Source organism: Molothrus ater, chromosome 20 (assembly GCF_012460135.2).
Source record: "Molothrus ater isolate BHLD 08-10-18 breed brown headed cowbird chromosome 20, BPBGC_Mater_1.1, whole genome shotgun sequence".
Taxonomy (NCBI): Eukaryota; Metazoa; Chordata; class Aves; order Passeriformes; family Icteridae; genus Molothrus; species Molothrus ater.
The window spans coordinates 2,336,269-2,356,337 of NC_050497.2; the positions used below are offsets into that span (position 1 = coordinate 2,336,269).

General features: G+C 48.0%; 1 protein-coding gene across 8 annotated transcripts in view; it reads left to right on the forward strand.

The window, feature by feature from the left end:
• Positions 1–20,069, forward strand: part of CACNA1B (calcium voltage-gated channel subunit alpha1 B) — a 330,224-nt gene that overhangs the window by 155,703 nt on the left and 154,452 nt on the right. For all 8 annotated transcript variants that reach the window (XM_054516966.1, XM_054516959.1, XM_054516961.1 and 5 more), the window contains one exon: positions 15,038–15,153. In XM_054516966.1, coding sequence (XP_054372941.1) covers positions 15,038–15,153 — 116 coding nt within the window. The remainder of the gene's footprint in view (positions 1–15,037; positions 15,154–20,069) is intronic.

Below are 20,069 nucleotides of genomic sequence, written 5' to 3' on the forward strand. Positions count from 1 at the left end.
ACCAGGGGTCAGCCAGGGATTTGGACTTCGTTGCAACTGAGGTTTGGGTTTGGACCTTTGCAGGAATCAAGGTGCCAAGTCTGAAGCTGGAACATTCCCAGCATCTGGGGAGATGTGATCTGGAATTAACACACCCCAGGACTATAAGCTCTCAGACTTTGGCACCTCATTCTGCACTGAGTTTCTTCTTAGATCATGCAGGTGATTGAGATCATAGAAATGTGTTAAAATCTGGATTTTTTTTCCTGCCTCTTGGCAGCAGGGGAAATAAAAATGAGTTGTTGCTGATGTGTGGTAAAAGCCCTTCAGTGCTGCACCTTTCCTCTTCTTTTTTTGAGTGGCTGGAGAAAGGAAAGTGTTTTCCAAAGAACATATCAATGCTGATTTGTATTATTTTGTTACTATTTTCCTCCTCAAAGCACAGGCTGTGGGCTGCAGAGCAGTGGTGTTTGAGGAGGGGAGAGGGCTGTGGGTGAGGTTGTGTCACACCCTTCAGTGCAGGAATAATCATCACAATCAGTAGCTGATCAAAGCCATTTATAACTGATCAATAACTGGCCAAATCCATTTGTAACTGATCAATAACTGACCCAAGCCATTAATAATTGATCAAATCCATTTATAGGGCATCCTGGTGTATCAGAGGCTCTGTCTGATGGCTGATTTTCAGGGCTTACCCCAGCAGGGCTGAGTGTGGCTCATTAGGTGCCTCATTTCCCTTGTTCCACAGTGAGATTGAAACCAACCCAAAATCCTGCAGGCTCCTGCTCCTTTGTGCTGGAATCAAAGGGGTTTGGTGAGCAGGAGCTGGAGACCTCTGTCTGACTCTCCTGAAAGCCTCTTGTTGCTTGGGGCAAAATATGAATATTATATAAATGTATATCTCCTCATAAAAACAGCTCTGGGCAGGATTCCCTTTGTTAGTGGTGAGGATGAGAAAATCTTCCTCACAGAAGGGAGCCTTTCATTTCTGTTTCACAGAGTGGTTTGACGTCCTTGCCTGGAATAATTCCTGGGGAGAGGCTGAGGAAATAAACATCACAGCACAGGTGTGGAGCACAGGGCTCCTGGTGGGCTTGGAGCTGCTGAGCAGGGAAGGAAAAAATAATATAAAATGGATAAAAATCCTTCCCAGTGAGGGTGGGGAGGCCCAGAGCAGCTGGGGCAGTGCCCAAGGCCAGGCTGGACAGGGCTGGGAGCACCTGGGACAGTGGGAGGTGTCCCTGCCATGGCAGGGGTGGCACTGGATGGGCTCTAAAGTCCCTTTAAACCCAGACCATTCCATGATTCTATATCCAAGTGGAGGAGTGATAGAAGACACCAGAAAAAAGGAAAACCCTTTTCAGTCAGAAAGCAGAGACTGTTGGCAATGTGCTCTGCAGCCAAAAGCCCAGACAGCACCATGGAAAAAAAAAGGAAAAAACAAAAGAGAAATTTAATTTGGAGTTATTGTTTGCCTGGGTTTCTGCATGGAGAAAGACATGGAGAAGTGACTTCCATAGGACAGAGCTTCTCTCAAGGACATGAAGCCACCACATCCCAGGGACATCATCAGCTCCAGTTCCTGCTCCAAGCCTGTCCAGCCCTGCCTAAATCAAAAATGACAACAAATTATTGAGCTTCTTCTTAAATTGTGAGAGTTTTGCCATAAATCTTGATGGAATTTTCTGCTTTTCTGGAATTATTTGTGAATCCACATCAACACTGAGCAGATACCAGTTATGAGTGGGTTTGGCTCCTGGGTTTGCCTGTTTGAGGAAATCTTGGAAAACTGACCCTGTTGGGATGCTCAGAATCACCTGCTCCCAAAATGTGCAACAAGAGATGAAACCTGTGTTGAAATAAAGAGCAAACAACCTTCCCTCTCTGCTGATTCTTCTGGACTCATGGGACAGGATCAGAGGAAATGGCCTCAAGTTGTGCCAGGGGAGGCTTAGGTTGGATATAAGAAGAGTTTTTTCATGGAAATGCTTGGGGAACATTGGAATGGGCTGCCCAGGGTGTCAGCATCCCTGGAAATGTTCAAAAAATGTGTGGAAATTGCACTTGAGGCCATGGCTGATGCTTGGATTTGCTGATTTTAGAGGCCTTCTCCAACCTGAAGGATTCCATGATTCTGTAGCACAGCAAAGGCAGGGAAGTGATGGGAGATGTGGAAGTTTGGAAAAGACAGAATATAGAAATGAGCCCCAGTCTTGGGCCCCAGCTGATTCCTGGTGGGTGCTGGGCTGGACCTGCTCACCCCAGTGCCAAAGGTGGGGCTCTGACTGGGGAAACTGGGATCAGCTCCTCCTTGCCAGGCTGGATAGCACTGGAAAATAAAGAAATTGTATCCCAGAAATACAGGAAATACAGGGAATTCTGTGTTGTATTCAGGGGCATTGAGAGTTCCTGGAGTGGTGCAGTGGTCAAGGGAGCTGTGATTGAAGCAGCTCCTGAAATCCAGGGAGTTTGGTTGGTTTTTCTGGAATATCTGGGGCTCTCCAGCAGGACTCAGCATCCACTGGAGCAGTGGTTTTGTGTCCCTTGTGGGGGATTTTCCTCCCTGCTCCTCACTTTGTACTCCTCCCCTTTCTATTTTCCTTCCCTGGTGCTTGGTTGTTCTGTGAACCAAGGAAACTCAGCAGCCCTGCAGAACCCAATAGAGCAGAAAAATACAGATTATTTCCTTCTGCAGAGCTTTTGCTGAGTGTCACAACTGATTTGGGAGCTCAGGACTGCACAGGGCCAGGAGAGCAGGAGGAGAAATTCCTCTCCCTTTTGATCCCAAGAACATCCAGGAGCTCATTTCCTTCTGCTTGTGGAATTCTGGAATTCAGAGCATGGCTGTGTTCTGCCCATCCATGTGCTGGGAATTGTGCTGGGGTGACTCCCCAGTCACAGACACACACAAAAAAGGGGGAAATATAAATGATAAAAGTAAAACATTGAAAACTAGGTGGCATTAGAAGATTTGACACCTGCTTCAAGTTTTGCTTGCCCATCCCTCCAGGCCCTTGGGTGATGCTATCCCTGTTTCAAAAGCTGGGGCACCTTACTTCCCAAAAATTGAGGTGGCATTTTCTAAGAGTGGAACAACTGCAGTGGTGAAAATATTTAGGAATTTGTGTCCATAACGTATTTCCCATGGAACATCTTTCTGTGCTGACTGCAGTGGGAGGTTAATTTTATTAAATCATTTGTAAACTCTTTGTTTGTGATCTAGGGAGCAATACAGGGGAATACAACTTTTCCACCAAAAAAAAAAAAAAACCAAAACCAAACAAAAACCCAGAAAAAAACCAAACAAAAAACCCCAAAACAACAACAACAACAAACCAGATTGGCTGCCTCTGGTGGCACCACGAGATTGTTCTGACTGCAAACCATGGCAGGAGGTGCTGACCCCAGCTGCCCTTCTGCATCCCTCAAACACAGGCTCATTTGCTGCTTAGGATGTCACAGCTTACCTTCTGGCCACAAAACACCCTGGGACGATTCCCATGAATTTTTTATTGAACTCTGCCCATGGCTTGCAGCAAGGAGGGGAAAACCCCCACATGTGCCTGAGAAGTGCTGCCCCACAGTGAAGCTTTTTCTGATTTAGTTCTGGTTTATTGCCCTGTGTCCCCAAGGGCTGGGCACCTCATCCTCAACCCCTTCCCCATCCCATCCCCATCCCAACCCCTGTGGCAGCAGCTCTCTGGCCACTGAGAGAAACACAACTTTCCCAGGCCTTTCTGGGGAAGGCTGTGAGAAGATCAGAGAAAAGAATGAGAAACAATTCTTAACCTGCTGCACCTGTTGTTGTGCACACGTGGAATGTGTTATGGAGATTTGTTCACCAAAGGGTGGTTTCTTAATTGGCCAATGGTGATGGTGTTTTAAGTAAAGGACCAATTAAATCCACCTGTAACAAACTAGGTTATAAAAGTATGGGTTTCTTAAAAGAGATTATTAGTAGCCTTCTGAAATACATTAAATCTGTGTCAATTATTACCTGGCCAGGGACCTGCTGCCCTGACATACTCCAACCCCATCCCCATCCTCATCCCCATCCCATCCCATCCCCACTTTGTCTTCCCAGTGTTCCCTCCCTCAGTAGCCCCTTCAATGCTGTTTTTCTCCTCCTGCTGCTGTTCCCCTGCCAGCTCCCAGCATTTCCCACAGCCTGCTGGGATTATGGGGTTTCCTACAGCTCGGGTATTAATTTTGCCTGCTAATGAGCTGCATGATGCCACACAATACATTGCTGAACTGTTTTGATGCTTTGGATTACACAATGCGAAGAGGATAAACGTTATCCTGGGATGCTGGGAGGAAGATGATTGAACTTATTTCAAGGCTAAGTGCTTTTTGGCACAGATCCAGGCAGGGGGAGCGCTGAGGGTGGTGAGACAGCCGGAATTCTGGCCAGAGAGGCCACGCTCCCAGAGTGATGCATTGGGATCCTGGGAGTCTGCGCCTCTGGAGTGTGAAAAATGCTGCTTGTCATGTCCTCAAATATTTATGGTGAAGCCTGAGGTATTTCCAGCCCAGGCAGTGCAGAGTGATGGTTGCTGCCAGGGTTTACTCATCTGGCTGAGCTGGAGACAATGTGCTGTCCTTAGAACTGCTCTGTCCTGGGTGTGCCACACCTCTGTTTTGTGTGATCACCTGGGGCAGGTAATGCCTTTTTCAGGCTACTTAAAAACAGAGGCCAGAAAAAAATTAAGGCATTAAAAAGCAGGTATATTTATTGAAGGCCTTCAGGTACATTTAGGGCAGGCAAAGCCCCCCAGGGGCTACACGCAAAATGGACAATGGTTTCAAAGGTTTTCACTTTTATAAGTTTGGTCCATTTGCATATTGGGGGTTCATCTGCCAATTACAGCTTCAGCTAATGAAGTCATTTATCCCAGGTTTGCTCCCCCCGACTCCCTTTTGTTTCCATCTCTGGGCCCTGAGGCAGTGAGGGGTCCTTGATTGCCAGGCCTGGAGAGGAATTGTTGTGTCTGCCCCAAATGGGAAAGCAGCAGCAGCTCCCACTGTGTGTGGAGTTTGGAGTTACACACTAAAGAACTGCAGGATTACAAGTATATGGAAAATATAAAAGCTCAGATCCTAAGGGATCACAGGGACTCTGGGGAGATGTTTGGAATGGGTGCAGCAGCTCTGTGTAAGTGAGAGCCTGGCAGGGGACACAGCTCCACCTGTGCTGGCACCTCGAGGGGACAAGGGGCAAGGGAAAAAGGGCTTTAATTCTTTTCCTCACCCTTTTCTGAGCAGTCTGGAGCCTGGGTGCCTGATCCCACCAAACACCCTCCCCGTGCTGTGCTCCGGGCTCCCTGGGGGATCTCTGTGTCTCTGCTGTCCCAGGGTCACCGAGGTTTTTGTGGTGTTGGAGCAGCTCCTCGGGAGGCAGCACAGCCCCATCCCCACCTCCCTGACCCAGCTGCCTGCCCTGCTGAATTTCATGACAGGTTTTCCCATCCTGAGGACTTTTGCCAGATGGAGATCATAAAACCTCTGCCTGCAAGACGTGCAGAGGCTGGAGAAGAGTGGTGCTGATGAATTTGTCACAATGGCAAAGTGTTCTTGTGTCCTCCTTCCCCTCATTACACAGACAATCCTTCATTTGTTCCCAGTGCACTGGTACCTGCTGTGATCTGACTTTGCCTGGTGTTAATTATTTGCAGCAGAAGAGCTGCATCATGGAAAGAGATGAGATTCTGGCTTCCTCCTTGCTTTTAGTCTGTTCCAAGGCTGTGCTTAAAAGGGAGGGGAAAGAGAAGAAAAAAGCAGAATTCTTTTTTCCCTTTTTCTTTGCTCATCACCCTTTTTAACAAAGCCATCATTGCAAGCATGAAATGAGGGAGAAATTTTTCTTTCCTGGTTTCTTGCTGGAGGGGGCAGTGACTGATCCTACTGAATGTGGGTCCTTTGCTCCTTCTGTGATTTTGGTTAGTCCAGGAGAGCTGCACTTCCTTTATTTGCCCTTCTCTTGAGCCACAATGGAAATCAAAGCCTGGAATACAAAAATGATACAGAGGAGACCTAAATTTGAATTTCATGGGGCCTCTGCTTTGTCCTGGGAGTGGAAACTTGGACAGAACCAGAGGTTCATCCTGCAATTGCAGCAGGCTGAGAAGAGGAGATAAATGGGGCTTTTGAACTCCTTTTTTTCCCTTTGTCAGTGCCTCCTTCCAGCCAGGTTTGCCCAGCTGTGGCACTTGCAGTTCTCAAATCAGATTTTGGGGAATCAAAATCAAATTGGCACAAGCTGAATGGACAGACAAAGGAAAGGAGGGAGGAAGATGGATTGAAGGCTTCACCTCTGTGCTGTTCCCTTCTCTCCCCAGAAATACAGAACATTTCCCATCTTTGGCCTGCATTTGAAGCTCTTGTTGCAGTGATTAAAGTGACTCTGAAGCCTGACTGGGTGCTCAGAGATCATTCTCTGTGAGATACTCCCATCCCTTATCAGCTGCTGGAGGAGAGATGAGATTTCCCCTCTTTAGAGCAATGAGGAGGGAGCAGGAGCAGCTCTCCTGTGCAGGATTGATGGATCCAGTGCTTATTCCTCAGCACTGGACATTGGGATGGGTTAAGCAGCTCTTTGGGCTCAGTCTGGACCTTTCCCAGGGGGATCCTGGCTGGCTGCAGCTCCAGGTGAAATGGAAACAAAAATGTGTTTCTTGGGGTGGCTGAGGAGCCACAGAGCTTTGTCAGCTCAGGCCTCTGGGCTTTCCTTCTTTAATAAACTCAGACTTTTCAGCAAACTGCAGTAAAACTTATCTTAGAGGTGCTGTCATCAGCACAAAGGAATTCTAAAAAAATTCTGGCTTTTCAGGTGAATCCATTGTTTGGTTTCCTCTCATTCCAGCAGTTTTCAGTGTGCTCTCCCTGTGCCCCATGGGTGGGTTTCCTTTCACCTCCCTCAGGTTTTTCCTTGCCCAAATGAGGTGCATTTCCATGCTTTTCCTTCTTGTTTCATGGGGCCTTTCCAATCAAGATGCTTTGCCTGTGTTCAGTGGTGACCTGGTCCTGATTTTTAGAACTATTTGAAACCAGTGGTTTAACAATACACCACGTTCATCTCTATTCATGTTTTCAGAGCAGTAGTCAGAGGCATCAAATTATTTTTAGTTTTGCCTGCAGATTTCTGAGGATTTTGTCTGTGGATGAGAATAATCAAAGTCAGCTCATCCTGAACTTTTCCTGATCCTTGCTGTGGTAAAGAACTGATTCTATGGGGAAGAAATCCATGTTTTTACTGCTCTCCTGTCATTCTGTTTGCAGCCCTTGTGGGTGCAAAGGGCCAGCTAAGATTTGTCCTCTTGGGTTTGCATCTTCCTAGCTCTGGGTCATGTCCAGGCAGCTGGAAATGGCATCGCTTTTCTATTCAGATTCTTCTTCCCCAAGCCAAGTTTCTAACTTCTAACAGTGTATTTCTAACTCACCAACATCCTCCCAGCTTTGTGTGCCACAGGGAATAAATCCCTCCTTCCTTTCCCCCATCCCTTCCCTCCTGCTGCTGCTGTGGCTCCTTCAGCCTCTGCTGTAGTTGCCTTTCCTCCTCTCCTTCAAGAGTTTCAGGGAGAAAATCCAAAGGTTGTTGCCTTTGGGGTGCCTGATCGCTGATCTGATGCCCAGGGCTGCATTCCTCCAGGCAGGACTGGCTGTCCCTGTGTCTGCTGAGGTGTCACTGTCATCCATTGCTTTATCAACCTTGTTATTCCAGGCAGGACTGGCTGTCCCCATGGCTCCTTGTGGTCACCAATTGTTGTGGTGTTGTGATGGTTCCCAGGATGAGGTGAAAGATGAGAATTGACTCCCAGGTCTCAGAAGGTTGATAGATGATATGATAAGAAAATGATATACTAAAACTATATTAGAGAAAGGAGTCATCAGAAGCTAGACAAGAATGAATAATAAAAACCTGTGACTCAGAGAGTCCCAACACAGCTGGACTGGGATTGGCCATTAATTAAAAACAATTCACATGGAACAATCAAAGATGCACCTGTTGGTGAGCAACCTCTAAACCACATTCCAAGCAATCAGATAATTATTGTTTGCATTTCTTTTCTGAGACTTCTCAGCTTAGGAGCAAAATCCTACCAAAGGGATTTTTCAGAAAATATCATGGTGACAGCTCCTGAGGTGCCACCTGCCATCCACTGCTTTATGGAATCCCTTATGGAATCCTTGTCCCTCCAGGCAGACCTGGCTGTCCCCATGGCTCCTGAGGTGCCATTTGCCATCCATTGCTTTAGCAATCCTTGTTTCTCCAGGTGTTTCAGTGTATTTGCAAGGGTTAGGCCATAGTGTGCAGCCAGCCTGCTTCTGAGTTTGTTATCAAAGCCTCAGGAATTCATGGAGGCTACTGGAACATAAATTGTGCTGAATTAAGAAAGAAGAGGCTGAAAAACTGACTGCCAAGACAGCAAGAACTGGATAACAGAGGGCTGTGAAACACCTGGACTGTAACCAATCACATACCCTGAGAAATGCAGGCAGAAAATGAGTGAACAGGACAAAGGCACCAGTCAAGAAGTGTGTACTTGGTAGTTTGTAGAATCTATAAAAATGTGTGTCATGTAAACAATAAATGGCTTCTGCTTTTGGTCAGTTGTCCAGGAGCCCTGGATTTCCCACTTCCAGGCAGGACTGGCTGTCCCCATGGCTCCTGAGGTGTCATTTGCCATCCAGGCCCAACTTTATGCAATTCTTGGATGTACTTGGGCTGGAAACCAAGCCAGTCCTAAAACTCACTGGATTTTTTTTTTTAATGTTAATTTGAAGACTTGAAATTCCAAAAGTTCTTCTCAGCTTCTTTCCAGGAGTGGCAGGCTGAGTCCTTCCAAGATCTGCTGCTTTCTCAGCAGCACTTCATCTCCGGGGATGGCGGCTGCTCTGCTGTGTAGAGTCTGAGATTTCCTGAGATCTGAACGTGGGATCCTTCTCAATGAGGAGCTAATTACCTGTGCTGTAATTACAAGTCGCTAATCACCAGCACTATTAGCACAGGGATGACAGCGGTGCTGTCTCATCTCTCTTTGCTTCTTCCCCGCCTGTGGGAAGCGTTTCTGGCTGATTTCTGAGCAGCAAACCCGAATTGCAGAGGTTTGAGGATGCCATCAGTCTTGCACTGCCGCTGCCCTGGGCGTGTGCCATGCAAGCCAGAGCAGGGGGAGAATTTAGGATGCTCCATCCCAGCTCTCTGCTGTCACACAGGACAGTTAATCACACACTCAGGGGATGAAGATTGTGGGTTGTTGATTTTTATCCCTCTTTGGCATGACAGGATTTTTAATTTAAGGCCAACGTGGATAAGCAGTTACAAGAATTTCATTGGTTTATTAAGTTTACTGACCCTGGTGGTTATTGAGGAGCTGACTCTGTCTCTTGTGTGGCTCGGGGGGCTCTGGAATTGCCCTGGAGTGGCTGTCTCAGCGCATATTTCACAGCGAGATTGATTTGCCTCCTCCACCCACCAAGGTGGAAAGCAGCAACCATCCATTTCCTGGTGACACTAAGCACCAGCCACTCTCCAGGAGAAAAATGTGACACGAGGAGCCTGACTGGATGTGGTTTCCATGATGGATGCACTGCCTTGGAATCCTGCTTGTTCCTGCTTTCTCTGTGCAATTAGCTACAACCCGGGCAGGGGCACCTTCCACCATCCCAGGCTGCTCCCAGCCCATCCTGGCCTTGGCACTGCCAGGGATCCAGGGCAGCCACAGCTGCTCTGTGCCAAGACATCTCCACCCTCACAGAAAAACATCATTACACATTCCAGAACTGGCCAAAGGGTGGAAAACCAGCTCTGAAAAAAATCCTGGAGGTAAAACTGGGCAGGAAGCAGCAAATTCCTGCTCAGGTTTTTCCTTTCTGGTGATTTGGGAGATTTTTGCAAGTCAATGGCATAAATGGGAATTATGCTGAATAAAAGAGGAAACCTATTTACTGCTCCCAAGCCTTCCCATGGGGCTCTCTGTGTTTTCATTTGGAGTTGGCAGGGAAACTTCGGTTGAAATATTTTTAGATGAAATAAGGCATTTTGATATCATTCCCCCCTTTTCTTTGAATGTGTTCTGAAATCTGTTGAAGAGCTCTCAAAGGGAAATTCTGGGAGTTTTCTAGTTGCAGCAAATGGGGAATATTTCAGTTCTTGAATGGTGATGGACATAGTGGAAGAGACACACATAATTATTATTTCATTTCACATAGAAAACCCTCTTTTTAACAAGTCCCAGCTTCACCAAACCTCTCTGCCATCTCCTTAAATGAGAAAGAACAAGTGGAGCTCCTCTCACCAGGAAGATCCTCAATCAAGACCCTCCAGTCTTGAACCTGATTGTGCAGCAGCTCTGGAGCATTCAGGAGGAATTTGATGGGCAGGGACCCAAGGAATTGCCTTCTCCTGGATGTTACATTCCCAAATTCTACAGCAGTGCCTGGACAAGGCTGTGGCCCACAGGAACCTCAGGAGGTTCCAGCAGTGCTGGAGCTGCCCCTGGGTCAGGAGGACCCCTAGGACCAATCCAGGCTGGGATGAGCAGCTGGAGCAGCCCTGAGAGGGAGCTGGGGGTGCTGGGGGTGAGAGCTGGAGCTGCCCCAGCCCTGAGCCCCTGCCCTGGGCTGAGCCCAGCGTGGGCAGCAGGGCAGGGGGGATTGTGCCCTGTGCCCTGTGCTCAGGTGAGACCCCACCTGCAGAGCTGCCCCAGCCCTGGCCCAGCACAGGCAGGAGCTGGAGCTGCTGCAGAGATCCAGAGGAGGCACCAGGGGGATCAGAGGATGGAGCAGCTCTGCTGGGAGCAGAGGCTGGGACAGCTGGGATTGTTCACCTGCACAGGAGAAGCTTTGGGGGGACCTCAGTGTGGCCTTGCAGGGCCTGGAGGGGCTCCAGGAAAGATGGAGAGAGACTGGCCAAGGGCCTGGAGTGCCAGGACAATAAGGAATGGCTTCCCACTGTTAGATTGCAGGGTCAGATGGGATATTGGGAATTGGGAATTGTTCCCTGTGAGGGTGGGCAGGCCCTGGCACAGGGTGCCCAGAGCAGCTGGGGCTGCCCCTGGATCCCTGGCAGTGCCCAAGGCCAGGCTGGACAGGGCTGGGAGCACCTGGGACAGTGGGAGGTGTCCCTGCCATGGCAGGGGTGGCACTGGAAGGCCTTTGAGGTCCCTTCCAACCCAAACAATTCTGGGATTCTGTGGTGGCCAAAGCTGCCAGTTCCAGGGAGCAGGAGGGCACAGGTGGCTTTAACTTCACAATGTCCCTCACTGGTACCTTGGGAGATCTGTGTTTGCCTGTACAGAAACTGCTGAAGGTTTGCAACTTCCAGAAGTTTCTCCCTCATTTTCTTCCACTTTTAAAGTACAGACTTTCCACTTGAGATTCTGGACTCTGATCCTTGTGGGTCCTTTCTGTTTTGTGACTCTGCAATAGAAAGCTGTGATAAAAGGGACAAGTCCTGGGTAACTTTTACTGTCCTCAGGCCAGACAGGACCTGGCAGAAGATGAAAAGCTCTGCAAGGAGATGCTCTCCCTTTGCTGCTCCTGAGGGGTGAGGAGGCAGTGCCATGGCTCATCTGCTGTCCTTCCTGCCCACGGGGGTCCTCCAGGAAACTTCCCACTGCTGCTGTCTCCTCCTTTGGGAAGCTGTGCTGACGCCAGCCCCCAGCGCCACGCCTGGAAAATGAAATGCTCATTGTCACCTCGTGCTGATCTCATTCCTCTGGCTCCAGTGTCTTGGTTTAGAAAGACAGGAGTCTGCTAAGGAAGGCAGGAGCCTCCCCTGAAATGGAGAATGTAAACCCTCCCCACCCCTCCCAATTGCTATAAATTTTAAATTAAGGGGCTCTCAGGCAAAAATACAGGAGCAGGAAATAACAGTTCTTTAAAAGGAAAAGAAAATAAAAGGATAAAATGAACAATGCAGGTGCACTAGAACAACACTGCCAGAGTCAGAACCCAGCCTGACACCCTGTGGGTCAGGGTGTCGGTGGCAGTCCCATTGGAAATGTGGCTCAGCCCTCCTGCAGTGTCAGGGGTGGTTCTGCTGGAGCAGGGATCCTGTAGAGAAGGATGGATTCTGCCTCTGAAGATCCAGGGGAAGAGAGGCAGCTGCTGTTCCTCTGGGGAATCCTGTGCAGAAGCCGTGCTGGTGTCTCCAAACCTCTGGATTATATCTGGGTAGCAATGCTTGGCTCCTCCCTCTGGGCTCACATCTCCCAATGGGATGCTGTAGTTCTTATCAGCCATGCAGGGACATTCAATGGCTGTTATCAGCAGATGTCCCCTCCCAGGGAGGTGTGAATGTGGTCACTCAAAGAGAGAGATAAGGCAAACTGCCCACTTGACAAAGGGATCTGCCATACAGATGGCAATTGAAAACATCTTGCATTGCAATTTTTCAACATCCAGACACAAATCCAGACTGAGGGAAGCTCCATGGCCCCAGGCAGCAGGAATGAGAGCATGAAAAGGGAGGAGGGGTGACACAGCTGACACTGCAGGATGTGGGATCACCCTGGGGATGTTCTGCGTGCTGGGGAGGAGCTGCTTGGTCATATTGGAATAATTACCAATACAGCAGGATGGGATATGCCTGAGCTTGTCTGGGCCTTGGTGCTGAACCAAACAGCAGCACTGTGGTGTTTCACCCCACAGACACTTTTGCCTGGCTGGGTGTGTGGTGTTTCACCCCACAGACACTTTGGGCTGCCTGGGTGTGTGGTGTTTCACCCCACAGACACTTTTGGCTGCCTGGGTGTGTGGTGTTTCACCCCACAGACACTTTTGCCTGGCTGGGAGCTGCAGCTGGGCACTGCAGACAAGTCCAGGCCTGCAGGAGCTCTGGTGGTGCTGGGAGGGAGCTTCCCCCCATAACAGGGGCTGCTCCTCAGGTTTCCCTCTGTGGAGAAGCTTTAAGGCGATGGTGAAGGAAAGGAGTCGATTCTGATGGAGGGTTTGGATCCAGAGCTTTATTCTGGCCCACAGCCTCTGAATGCAGCACCAGCTCCAACAGAACTCCCTGAGCCCGTGGCTGCTGCTCCTTTGAACCCCGGGGAGAGGGGCAGGGAAGGGGCAGGGAGCCACCAAGCAGGGACAGGAGGGGAGGGACAAAGGGACAAAGGACACCTGGATGGCCCAATGCCCCCCAGGGGTAGAGGGCATCCTTTGGATCTGCCAATCACTCAGTGCCCTTCTGGAATGCCAGGACTGACAGACAGTGCTGGGAGGGGAAAGGAGAGGTGACTGACACACCTGGCAGGGAATTATCCTGAGGGACCTGAGGTTCTGGGGTAAACCCTGAAATCACAACGCAACAGGCTCAGAGCTGTGTTTGGACTCCAAGAATGGGGCCAGGGGCTGTCCTGGCAGGTGGGGACAGGAGAGGGGAGTCAGGATCCTGGGATGTGCTCAAAATGAAGATTCCAGCTCAGCTCTCCCATCAGTGCTGAATCCCCCCTCAGTCCTTTCTGCGTGGGTCACATCTCTGCCAAACAAAGCACAAGTGGCACCTTTGAAGCAGCAGCTGCAGATTGGGAATGCAAAGCTGCCCCTGGCAGTTGGAGATCCTTTTTCCATTTTCCCCCCCCATTCTTCCACCCTTCTCGCAGCTCCTGTTCATTGTTGGCTTTTGATAAGCATGTATGGGTAGGATTTTAGTAAAAATCATTAGTTAGCTGATTAATTATTAGTAAACTGAGGGTATGAAGGACCAGAAGAGTTAAGATGTGCTGGGGGACTGAAGCCTCTTGATCTCACATTTAACCACACAAAGCTCTTGTGGGAGACACTCCAGTATGTGCTTAAATAGGGATTGCAGGGGCTGGTCAGAGCTCCATAAATGGCAGCTGGGCACCTTTATTTGTCCAGAAAATCAGAACATTCCAGAGGTGCCAGGAAGTACCTTGAGGAAAGCCCCAGTGTGGGTTGTCAGGCTGGTGGCTGCATTTTTTTCTCACCTTCATTTCAAGCTAGACCAGCAGGATGTACCTGGACGTGATTTCTGTGGTGGTTGGGTGACCTTTCCTTTCTGCCTGCCCTGTTCCAGTGATGACATCCAGACTCTTGCTTTCCACGGGATTTTAGCAAACAGCAGGAACATTTTTATCCTCAGCCCAGGACATCTGGGAGATTTCACCTCAACCCATGCCCACTGAGTTCTCATTTGACCTGGGCTTGTCACAATCACCAAAGCCTGGGAAAGCTTGAAGAAAGACCGACAGGGAAGAGCAGATCCCTTTAGAAAAGTTCTGATGTCTGTGACAATCTTGGCTTCTAGAGGAGATTGTGCTGTGGAGAGAGCTGGAGGATGGTTTTTAGCATTGAGGATGATAATTTGTGTTTCATGACTGGCTGTGGCGTGTGCACATGGAATTCTTCAGGTCTTTTTCAGGATGAGAGAGGCAGCTGAGGAATAATTTGTTGGACTGATGCCTCAGGTTTTAGCTTTTCTATTTTTCACATTCTGTGCTGCTTTAGTGGGTGGGTCTGAGCTTCATATGAGGGGATGGTGAGCTCTGTGCACAGAGCAGGGAGACAAAACAATTCCTGCTCCAGCTGGGCACCAAGGACAAATGATCCAAATCTCAGCCCAGGAGCACAAACACCGTGGGCTGGAGAGAGAAAAACAAGCAGGGTGGGACTGCAGGGGCTAAAGCTGGAATGGGACAATGAACTGCAAGATGCAAATGGAGCAGAACTGATCCAAGGGAGAGACCCCGTGCCCAGCCGTACATTTTGGGACCATTTTGGTTCATCTTGGGTGCAGCCCTGGCTGGGCTCTTGTGCTGCCCAAGCTGGATCCATGGAGGCTTTTAATACCCCAAAACCCCAAATTTAAACCCAAATCCCTGCTTTATTCTTTAGCTCTGTCCAGCCTCTGTTCTAGGTCAGCCTGCACAAGGTACCAGGACAACAATGAGTCCCTTGCTGTGCTTTCCACTCCCTCCTCCCATCCTGGACTCCACAGGCTCCCTGAGCTCCTCTGGAAGGCTGGGGGAGGGCTGTGTGCCTGCCCTGGCTGCCTGTGATGGGTTTTCCCTCTCTTGTGTGCCCGCAGTGAATTTGCCAAGGAGCGGGAGCGGGTGGAGAACCGCCGGGCGTTCCTGAAGCTCCGCAGGCAGCAGCAGATCGAGCGCGAGCTCAACGGCTACCTGGAGTGGATCTTCAAAGCAGGTAAGGCTGGCATCTCCCAGGCTGGCCTGGATGTGTTTTGGGGCAAGGGAGCTCTGGTGATGTGTGGGAATACACAAAATCAGAGGGTTTTGGGAAAGCTGCAAAAGGCAGGCCCCAGAGGCAGCAGAACTGTGATTAGAGCTAAGCAGTAGCCATGACATAGGTCAGCAGAAAAATTATTTAAAATGTAGAAAAGCAAGGGCAAATAGAACAATGGTCTGTGTATTAATGCTTGTCTAGAATAACTCCCTAAGCTACAGAAAAGTTTATCTAGTGAGGTATTAGGAAGGTTGAAGCTTAATAATGGAGCTCTGTGCATTGTGTTTTAAGGCTTACAAGCAGGTATTGCATTCGAAAGAAGCAAGCATTGTTTAACCAAAGGTACCTGTGCTTATAGTGGTTGGATAGAACTACTGTCAATGTGCTTTAGCTTCGTGTGATTGGTGAAAAACTTTTAAAGTAATTTGTAATATGAAGTTCTTTGCTGCCTGGATGTGAGCTGCTGGCATCTTCCCATTGCCATCACCATGTAATAAGGCTGATGCTGGAAAATAAACCAGCTCAAGGCACGTTCCCAGCAGTCCTGTCCTGTTTGTGATTTGTACACAGACCCCAGCTGGCCACAGTGATGGGCTCCAGAATGAGTCCTTGGTGTGGCCAAGCCTGGGAGGGCCTGGCCAGCACTCATTGGTTTTGTTGGAATAATTTCTGAGTGTTCGCACCAAAGTTATTGCAAAAATATCTTGGTTTGGTTTAAGCAAAACTAAAGAGCTGAGCCAGCTTTATTGCTGAGATCAAAGCAATTCTCCTAATACAGGATAATATAAAAAGTGATCTGTGGATGCAACAGCTTGGTCAGAAAGAGAGAAAATGAGCTTTGCTTTCTCACTTTTTGATCAGGCTGTTGCACCCACAGTGATGGAGTGCCCAAAGCCTGCACAGGGAGGAACTGTTCCCTTCCATGAGTAATTTCTGTTTTATTTACTCCCTGCCCCAGCTGGTTTATCAGCCTTTCTTTCTGTGCTGATAAAACCCACCCAAGTGGCATTTTATGAGCTACAAAGATCACTTGTATGAAGCTCCCCCCAGCCCATATTAACATTGATTTATAACCACTGGAACTGAACATTGCTCTTTATTGCAAGGCATGAGCAACTTTAACCAGGACCCAGACACATCAATTTAACAGAAAATAGCATTTTTATCAGACTGCAACGATTACCAATAACCTTCCTGCTTTATGGAGGAGCTGATACTTATATATTGACATAACCACAGTCAATTCTTTCATGCAGCACCAAGAAAATGGGGGTTAATTCCCTCCTTGCTTGCTTTTCAACATCTGAGCCAAGTGAAAAGGCCTTTTAAAACAATGATGGGGAGGAAAAGAAGTGCTGGTTTCTCAAATGGATTCCTGGGTGCCATTTTAGACAGATGAGTTTAATCTTTGCTCTTTACAACTGAAATGTAAAATAGAAATATCTGCAGTTTATGTGGTGCTTTAAACCCATTATTTCTTTAGCACTGCACTGGGTGACAATTGAGGCCACTTGTGTTGTCAGACTTTTATTCACTGTGACTGTTTGGCAGCAACTCAGGCAGCCACCCTTCATTCTGTGCTTCTGGAGAAATCAGAAAATAAAGAATTCCCTTTCTTTTCCATTGAGAATTTGTCTTCTCATTAGTTTACAGCTTCTGTGCAGCCTCTAACTCAGATTAATTCCTGCCTTGCCCAGTGGCTGGAGCAGGGTTCTCTGGGCTTCTCCTTTCTCATCCTGTCTTGCTTTTAAGGCTCTTGGTGATTTTTGGTCTCTTAATCCTGATCTCCATCACTAAAACAGAGATGAGAATTCCCCTGCAGGGTTGAGGGTGGCTCTGTGTCACTCTGGGGCCTGCTCTGCCCATCACCAGCTGAACTTGTGAGAAACTTGGGATGGAGAAATTATAAAATGTACAGTAAACCTCTGCTCCAGTTCCCATCCCTGTGGGAATTCCTGGCTCTTCCATTTCTATGTTGCCAGGGCTGAATAAATGCCACACCAATGTCAAGTGAAACTGCTGGAAAATGCACATTTTTCAGCCCAATAACACACGAGTCAGAAGGCTTTGTGGAACAGGGAAGTGCATGCAAAAGAGCTGAATCAGGGAATGTTAAAAATACTCTGGAAAGGCATTGTTGAGAATACAATAGGAATATAAAAGAGCCTCCTAGTACAGCTGAATAATAACAGTAATTAAAATCAGCTTAGCAGTGTTAATAAAATCTTAGAATGAAAATGCAGCGTGAAGGCAAAGCAGAGCAGAGAATCCAGGCTTCAGGAAACTGGGACTGTGCCGTCCACGGGGACTTCCCACATCTGGTTTGGGGATTTCAGCTCTGAAATGATCTGGAATTCCTTCTGCAGGACTGGAGGGGGGAGATCCAGCCAGGGAGGACAGACAGAAGGGGACAGAAATCTTGCAGCAGCCCCAGGCAAGAGCTGTTTGCACAAAGGGAAAGCAAAAGCTCCTGGGACTCTGCTCTAATGGAACTCTGGAGGATTTGGTCATTATTCCTGGGAATACTGAATTGTTTTTAAATCCTTCTGCCAGCCTTGACCTCACTGACTCTTGGAGCAAAGAGTGCCATGTGTTAAACCCAGTTTGATTTTAAAAACCAAACAACTCCACGGAGCTGTGTCCTGCCCTCACTTTCAATCCGTTGCCTTTCTGCAGCAAGAGGAAGAATCCAGGAGTTCTTTTAATTACTTTTCTTTCTCTAATCTCCCTCTACCTTGTTTCATCTTATTTTTTCCTGCTCTAGAGCACCCAGAACCAATCAGCCCAATCCTCTCTCTTCCCCTGGAAGCCTCATCAGGTTTCCAATATTTCTAATATCCTCTCTGACATTTGGTTTGTTCGATTTTTTTCCCCCTCGTTTATTTTTGATGCAAGGCAGGAAGAGTGGAAAGCTGTATTCCAGTGCTTCATAAAATGAGGTCTTAATCCTTAGATGGTTTTTGCTCTGTAGTTTTTCACATATTCTGTGTAGTTGCTGGAGCTGGACAGGAGGTGCCCTTGTCCTTTGTAGTGCCCAGGTTTTTACCTCAAGTGTTGTTTTAGGACCAAGGGAAGTATGAGTGACTAAAATCACTCCTTTCCCTGTGCCCTACCACCCCTCAGTCAACAATAATTTTAATTTAACACTGTGGTTATTGCTCACTGACCACTCTGAAGTGACTTTAATGTTTCTCATTAATGTCAGTAATTTGAATTATCACAGAATCCCAGACTGGTTTGGGGTGGAAGCCCCATCCAGCCTGGCCTTGGGCACTGCCCGGGATCCAGGGGCAGCCACAGCTGCTCTGGGCACCCTGTGCCAGGGCCTGCCCACCCTCACAGGGAAGGATTCCTTCCCAAAATTCCACCTAAACCTCCCCTCCTTCACTTTGGAGGCAGTTGTCCTTTCCAGAGGAATTAAAAAGTGCCAAGTGATGCAATCCATGCAAATTATTTTGCTCCTGCTGTTTTCTCCACTGAACTCCTCAGAACTGCAGGAACTCCAAGGCTGGAATTTTTGAAGAACAGGGAACTACAAGTTCTCCACACAGAGTAAAGAGTTTATAAGCCCACAAATATTCTTTTGAAGATGTTTCTCTTATCTTACAAGGACATGAATCATTTGGAAAACACTTTGCTCAGAGACTCTAAAATCTTCCTGTTCAGGGCTAATCAAGTTTCACATCTTTTGCATTTTAATTCTTTCCAAATCCACCTTTTTCACACCAAACTGGGGTGCTTCTGTTCTGGAGTGCCAGGCTTTGGGAATGGTTTCACCTCTCTCTGCCAGCCCTCTGTAATTTCAAGGCCATTCCTTGGCACAGCAGAGCTTTCTGAACTTCAGGTTTCAGCTTTCTTTAGAAGAACAGAGCCCTGAGCCCCTGAGAGAGATGGGAACAGAGACCTCCAGCAACAAACCCCTGTGTGTGTCACTGTCACATTTTCTAGAAAAATCCCTTGCCCAGAATTTTCTTCTGGGAAGCTGAGAAGCCTCAGAGAAAAAGGAAAACAATATTATCTCATTTGCTTCTCCTGTGTTTTGCTGCTTTGGAATGTGGTTGGAGATTGTTTATCCAACATGTGAATTGTTTTTACTTAATGACCAATCACAGTCAGGCTGTGTCAGGTCTCTGGAAGGAGTCTGGAGTTTTTCATTAGTATCTTGTTAAGCCTTCTGCCTGTATCCTTTCTCTATTCTTTAATATCGTTTAGTATAGCATTCTTTAATATAATATAGTATCAAAAAATAATAAATTAGCCTTCTAAGAACACGGAGTCAGATTCATCCTTCCTCCCCACGACAGGGGACCCCAAAAATACCACACATGTGAGATGCCAAGACAGGGTAATTCCCACAAAGACAAAGCAGAACTCCTTGAGAGAGCATGGCAGCCACTTCTGAGGGCTGCATTTTATCAACTGTTTCTATTTACCCATCCAGAAATTAAACTCATTTAGTCTTTGTTATTTCCAGTCATCTGCTGCTCCTTTGAGCCCCCAGTGTCCTCTTTCCTCACACCAAAGAGGAGGAGAAGGGGCACCACTTTCTCAGCTGCTTTGCCTTTATTTCCAACCCAGCACTTAATGACCAAAAATTCCTCTTGCTGCTGAGACACCCCTGCCTCTGACACCCTGGCAAAGCCCCTGAGCTTTTGTTTGGAGGCTCAGAATTGCTGATCTGGTCCCATCTCTCTGCTGAACATTGCTCCTCATGCAGAAGCACCATTTTTGGGGGGGTTTTCAGGTGCCCAATGATCTCCTTCCAGGCTCTGCTAGGGATGACTAAAGGCAGAGCAGCTCCTGAGCCTCTGTTCAGGATGCTGGCTGGTGAAAACCCCTCCTGGCAGTGCTCAGTGACCTGCTGAGCTCTGTTTTTA